The sequence below is a fragment of the Pangasianodon hypophthalmus genome, chromosome 15 (genome assembly GCF_027358585.1).
Source record: "Pangasianodon hypophthalmus isolate fPanHyp1 chromosome 15, fPanHyp1.pri, whole genome shotgun sequence".
Lineage (NCBI taxonomy): Eukaryota > Metazoa > Chordata > Actinopteri > Siluriformes > Pangasiidae > Pangasianodon > Pangasianodon hypophthalmus.
Window position 1 is genome coordinate 3,022,515 of NC_069724.1, and position 6,548 is coordinate 3,029,062.

Genomic DNA, 6,548 nt, shown 5'->3' on the forward strand with positions numbered 1-6,548 from the left:
TTCATCTAATTTGAAAAAGCATGTTGAGGTAAGCTTCGCTGATTAGCTAATATTAACTGGTTATATTTAACTAAGTTCACCTGTTTTCTTTGCTAATGCAAATGTAGGTTAGACTAGCATCGATTCCAGTAGCTACCATAAATTAGTTAGGCAGCAATTCAAATTCTATCTGATGGTAAATATTGGTTATGTACTTGATATTTTACTTCTGATAAATTCATTAGCAAACTAGGTAGTTAGTCATGCATGTGACCAGCAAACTTACAGAGATTGCTGGTTTGATTTGATTGAATGATATTTTCAAGCAAACGGCATAGTTGCTTTAAAGATTTAAATCATCTCCTAACACTTTTATATGTCATAAGTCAAACATTTACTATTTACTTGAGTACATTTAAAAGGAGCAACTTTTTTACTTTCACTCGAGTACACTTGTTTAAGCCATAACTTTGTCTGAGTTACATAATACACCATCCCCTCTTCACTACGATGCTGAAAAGAGCCACACATTCCTTTTCTTTAGCTTTTTTTTTCATGTTGTCTTTATTCACCAAGTCTCACACAGAAGTTGACAGGAGTTGCAAGTTTATAGTGATAAAAGTAGAGCAATTTCCCAGGTGTCTCACCGTGCTACAGCCTAGCTGCAGCTTCAAGATCTTTATTTCTTACATTTTCACTCTGTGCTTATCTTTCCTTAAGTGATGGGTCTGAAAAATCATTGGACACGTTACATGAATGTAGCACCAGTTAGTCGGCTGGCAATCCTGGCAATGAGGTCTGTACTGTGAAGCTGAGTACGGAGGAAAGATTGAAGGGGTAGGAGAAGAACAGAAGGAGGATGGACACATTATTTTTAGTTCTGGATTCTACGGATGGACTGGATCTGGGGGGTGTGAGCGTGGGTCCCGAACTCCCTGTAGTATCTGTACTCGCCTCCGTGGCAGTCACACTCCATGATGTACTGATAACCACGATAACCAGGGTACTGGTAGCACACCCAGCTGGAAGAATGAAATAAAAATGAGCCAATCAGCCAAAAGATATTACAAAACAGGTAACATATAAACTTCTAATGAGCAATGTTGGTATTCACTATATGGCCAAAAGTATGTTGACACATGACCATCACACCCACATGTGGTTCTTCACCAAACTGTTGCCACAAAGTTTGAAGCACACAATTGTATAGAGTACCTTTATATGCTTTAGCATTACAGTTTCCCTTCACTGCAACTAAGAGGCCCAAACCTGTTCCAGCACGACAATGCCCCTGTGCACAAAGCGAGCTCCATGAAGACATGGTGTGTGAAGGTTGGAGTGGAAGAACTTGAGTGTCCTGCACAGAGCCCTGACCTCAACCCCACTGAACACCTTTGGGATGAACTGGAACATCGACTGAACCCCAGACCTCCTCGACATCCCAACATCAGCGCCTGACCTCACTAATGCTCTTGTAGCTGAATGAACACAAATCCCCACAGCCACGCTCCGAAATCTAGTGGAAAGCCTTCCCAGAAGAGTGGAGCTTATTATAACAGCAAATATGGGACTAAATCCGGAATGGGATGTTCAAAAAAACACGAGTGTTATGGTCAGGGGTCCACAAACTTTTGGCCATATAGTGTGAATGAATTTTATATAAATGAAATTGTCTAATAAAAAAATAACTCCATTTGCAGGCATGAAATAATGCTGATATTTTCTAGTACCCTATAATCAGAATTGCTATTTTTAATCAGATTTGGTAACATTAAGCCCCAATTAACGACAAGCACAAGAAAGCAAGCTCTGTTTATTCTTTGCTTTATATATATTACAGATTATGTCTTCACTGGAGGAGAGATGAGGTTATATATGCCATGACTTTGATTGTGTTATGTGCTTATACTAGAGGTGCTGGTGGAGGTACTCACGCGCCACTTTGAACCTTCATGGAGCCGATCATATTGTTGTGCCAGCCCATAGCCTGCAGGGAAGGGTAGTCATCACACAGCTCCCACTGTCTGCCCATCATGTTCTCACACTCCCACACACACATGCGGGACTCCTTGTGGCACTGTTTCAACATGAAAAAGAGTAAGACTGGAAGCATTTGCTCAAAATACCTGCCTAATAGACAATTCCAGAGGATTTTTTTTTTCTCTTTGTTATCTCACAAGATTAAAAATTCTTTAGGGGAATTGGATTGGACAAAGAGGAGACAAGATTTTTCTGATGTTAAAGGAGTCCAAACCGAGGAAAAGGCTACAGCTGCCACCAGGTGGATTCAAACCCCCAATCTCTTAATCACAAGGCAAATGCTTTCAAAAAGTTAAGAATATTTCGTTTTGGTATTCAGAAAATATTTAATGCAATCATCATACAGCCTGGATTAGTTATGTAAGGAATACAACAAGATAGGGCATGCTGTTATAGGAAAATAATCAACGATGGTGTGGTGTGATGCAGTCCGATGTGATACAAGGTTACTATTCACACCGAGAATTTTTTTTTCCAATAACCGCATGTCCTGAAATGCATTATTGCAAAGCAATTGCCACTGATTACATTTTATTATTGAATAGTTGGATAGTTGTAGTTAGTTATGGAACATCCATGAGACAATGTATTTCCAAAGTTATCACTTACGGTCTCTCTAGCCTTTATAATTTTCTCTTTCTTGAATGTAATAAAACAAAAAAAGTTTGTCATGTTACCCAGAATCTGGAAAGTACAAAGTCCTCGGTCCTGAAGACTTTTCCGTGGCGGAAAACTTACTTAGTGCTGACAGTGACACTGGAGACTCATTCCGTAAATGATATAAACATCTCCTTATAGAAAGTTTCACCATATCAACGATTATATGTTATTTTGTTTTTTTATCCATTTATTATTAGGCCTAGATTATGTTCCTGTGAATGAGCTGTTTCTACAGAAACAGTACCATATCATTTGAATTATTCCCAGAGTTGCTGTTATAGAATATTAGTCAACATTTTCTGACCAGTCAGATTTGAGAATTCGACTGTGCTGTGGTATAAGAGTATATACTGAATTTTTAAAGTATTTTGGATGAACTCACAGCCGAATAGATTGGGCGGAAAGACATCATCCTCTCGACACGGTAGCCATGGCTTCCCATGTAGGCCTCGAAGCAAGGGTAGTCTCCCTTCTCCAGGACAAACTGCTGGCCATTGTAACTGCTGTGCTCAAACCCCACCCAGCTGGGTACAAAAACAGGGCAAAAACAGACAATGCTATGAAGCAGGATATGAACATGAAAGAGAGACTGATTTTAATTACACATTTAACGTGATTGTTGACTTTGTAAAGGAGCTAAGTAAACATTTCATAGACGCTGTATACACATAAGAATTTTGAAGCGCTCAGTTGAATAAGTATGTATCTGCTTTTTATTATTAAATCAAGCGCTTATGCCTGATTACTCACGCGCCACATTCCACCTTCAGGGAGCGGATATTTTCCATGCCATACTCCATAATGTTCTTGCAGCAGGAAGTGAACTCCCACCATCTGCCCTGGTAGTACTCCTGGTCATAAACAGTGATCTGGTGGAAAGCACAGAATGCGTTTAATTACATTTGTATGTCAGGAGAAATTGACTCTCCAAAGCATCTCTTTATTGCATAATTAATAAAACATGACAAGATGTGCAGTTATAGGAAAATAAATCAACAACAGGGTGGAGGTTTGATAACAAGTAAAATAAAGCTGATTATTTTCCTATAACAGCACAACCTGATTTTTTATTTATTAAAGAACGATACAACATGCTTTTTATCCAATTATAGTTACATTTAATATTGTGGAACATCATTGAAACAAACTAGTTCCTGTCATCGCTTATGTTATAACAGTCTCTATATTTTTCAGTGTTTAATAAGCAGTTTGCCAAGCCCTGATACTGGAGACTCCTTCCATAAATATTAAGTAGAGTGTCCTTACAAAATGCACAACCATATCAATTTATATTCATTTCTTTGTTAAATAACAACACATTTTCTTTCAATCTGCTCATTATTAGGTTAAGTGCCTGTGAATGAGCTGCTACTATAGAAATGCTAAGGTATCAGAACGATAATTAAGATGAACCTGTGCTTTGCAGTGCCATGCTGTTGTAGAAAATGAATCAATACCTTCTAACCAATCACAGTCACGAACTCAATAGTGCTGTGGTCTTATGGTATTAGCCTGGTGAAAAAGTGAAATTAAATTTGGATGTGATGTAATGGCTAGGAAATCCCAGAGCCCAAAGTGCAGACTTTACCTTCCATGGTCCCATGGGCATGTTCATCTGATTGGTCTGAGCCATTATGTCGAATATCTTAGTACTGCTTGACCTGTGGGGAAGAATGAGAACCATTTCAGGACAAACATTACACCCATACACAACTTTTCACACAGGTACATATCCATATCCTCCATATCCACATTCAATATCTATAATATCTATAATATCAATATCTATAATCTATATATCTAACTTTACTTAGATATATTTCCATTATCACTCTTTTAGATTAATAATTTGTAACATAAGTCATCTGTGTTGTCTCTGTTGTTTTGGTTTTTTAGTCTTTACTATGATCTGGAGTGATTATCATACCCCGGATGAACCACAATTAAAACATTCTTTCATGAATGAAGCTTGTCATCAATTGTGTTAATCAGTGCTTGATAGACTTACCCTGAGGTATGAGCCGTGTGCGTTGGGGGGGTTTCCACAAAGTGGTCTCTTGGTCAGGCACGTGGAGGGGTATTTATACATGGATGAGGTGAATGGCCTTTCTGACTCATAGACCTCGGCTGCTGTCAGCACTTTGCTTTGGCAGTCTTTTTGTCTCTAGACTGAGCTTTGGGCCTTTCATTCTCCCACCTCGCGCCTCACAAAGAAGCTAACTCTGCCAGTGAAAAACAGAGCACGTAGCCGCAGTATGGTTAAGTGAACATCTGTGTTGGTCTATTTTTACATTTTGACATCCAGTAACATGTCAGATGTCATCCATGTTTAATCTCATTTCATTTTATCTGTGATGTTGAAATAGATTAATATTTAATCTTTATTTGGTTAAGATCAAATATGGAAAACAACAGGATGAACAAAATCTTTGGCATTTCATTGTAACTGGAGACAAAAAATTGTGTATTGTGTTATTTTCTCTTTCAGAGATTTTACTCTACACACTAATGTATTTTAAAATGTCCAGGATCAAACTTTTGCATTTGGCTTGTACATTTTTTATAGACTATCCGAAAATTGGACAATTTTTTAACATTAAAATTTAAGCTTCCTTCAGGACCTATTAAGCTTTATTTTGGGAATATATAGTCCACATGCTCTAAGAATCAGGGCCCTAGGGACCTAGAAGCAAATGTGGACAGGCAATACTTTCTGATTTCATTTGTTTATAATGATCCTTTAATGAAACCAATAAGCTGTTTGTCTGACATTCATGGAGGTTAAACTGATAAACACTTCAGTCTTTATCAAATCAATAGCTGTACATTCACAGTCCACTGCTGTCAGCACATTGTTTAGCCGACAGAATGTCCAGAGAGAAAGTTATATGTAAAGTGTCTATGTGTGAACTTAGTGTGTATCTGTATGTGTTTTCAAATGTAGTTCTGAGTGTGTGTAAAAACGTCTGCGCTTCCCTGTGTGTTCATTTCTGCTGATGAGAGCAACCACACTGATCACAAAGAAGGTAGCCATGTCAGCAAGCTCGTTAGATGAAATGACTGTGTGTGTGTGTGTGTGTGTGTGTGTGTGTGTGTGTGTGTAAGTCCCTCTTTTCATTCTCTCTCACCTCATACCCATCTCAACAAAACTCACTTATCGTACCAAAGCCCTGATAAAGCTACACATGAGTGTAATGAAGGCTATTGAGCATGATGAGATCATAGTCACGCACTGTGCTGTATATCCACTATGTTGACATTTATTACCAGTATTAAAGAATTTAAACAGATTTTTTTAAAAGGCAGTCATTATGAAAGAATTAGAAAAGAGGATAATTAGAAATTAGCCAAACTTTAACTGCCACATTGGCTTTCTAGCTAAGGAAAACCAAGAATATAGGTTTTTTTTTGTTTTGTTTTGTTTTTTTTTATCACATAAGGCATACAGTATATGTTTTTAATAAAAATTGAGTGTTCTGTATAGATCTCTGAAATGGACTATGATTTGACAGGTAACAACATTATTAAATAATTAATTCATCTACAGTGACTGCTTCATCCTGGCCAGCAGGGTCGCTGTGGATCCAGAGCTAATCCCGAGAACACCGGGTGCGAGGTGGTAATACACACGGGATGGGAAGCCGGTTCATCACACACATTCATAAACCTATGGGTAATATAGCATTCCACATTCTACATGCATGTTAGTGGAGGGTTGGAAGAAACCAGAGAACCCAGAGGAACGAACTGAGGACCCTTGAGCTGTGAGACAGCAATGCTACCACCACCACAACCACATCCACCAACCACAACGACAACGCAAGGGTTTACATTGTTTGTAATGCCTTGTTGTTGATGATGCAGGAGTT

At 38.3% G+C, this 6,548-nt stretch overlaps 1 protein-coding gene across 1 annotated transcript; it reads right to left on the bottom strand.

Moving 5' to 3' along the window:
* Positions 1 to 503: 503 nt before the first annotated feature.
* cryba1b (crystallin, beta A1b) lies at positions 504 to 4,744 on the bottom strand. The gene is made up of 6 exons (XM_026938790.3): positions 4,688 to 4,744; positions 4,268 to 4,340; positions 3,430 to 3,548; positions 3,062 to 3,203; positions 1,914 to 2,056; positions 504 to 1,001 (listed from the first exon to the last, which is right to left on the bottom strand). Exons 2-6 carry the CDS (start codon positions 4,310 to 4,312, stop codon positions 854 to 856), a joined length of 597 nt encoding a protein of 198 aa, XP_026794591.1. The 5' UTR covers positions 4,313 to 4,340; positions 4,688 to 4,744; the 3' UTR covers positions 504 to 853.
* Between the last annotated feature and the right edge of the window lie 1,804 nt (positions 4,745 to 6,548).

What these genes read in the sequence shown, in the direction of transcription:
- cryba1b (XM_026938790.3), bottom strand. Translation starts at nt 4,312, where the DNA reads ATGGCTCAGACCAATCAGATGAACATGCCCATGGGACCATGGAAG. An exon ending in CTGAAGGTGGAATGTGGCGC is followed by an intron (nt 3,204 to 3,429) that starts GTGAGTAATCAG and finishes TTTTGTACCCAG; the next exon opens with CTGGGTGGGGTTTGAGCACA. An exon ending in ATGAAGGTTCAAAGTGGCGC is followed by an intron (nt 1,002 to 1,913) that starts GTGAGTACCTCC and finishes TCATTCTTCCAG; the next exon opens with CTGGGTGTGCTACCAGTACC.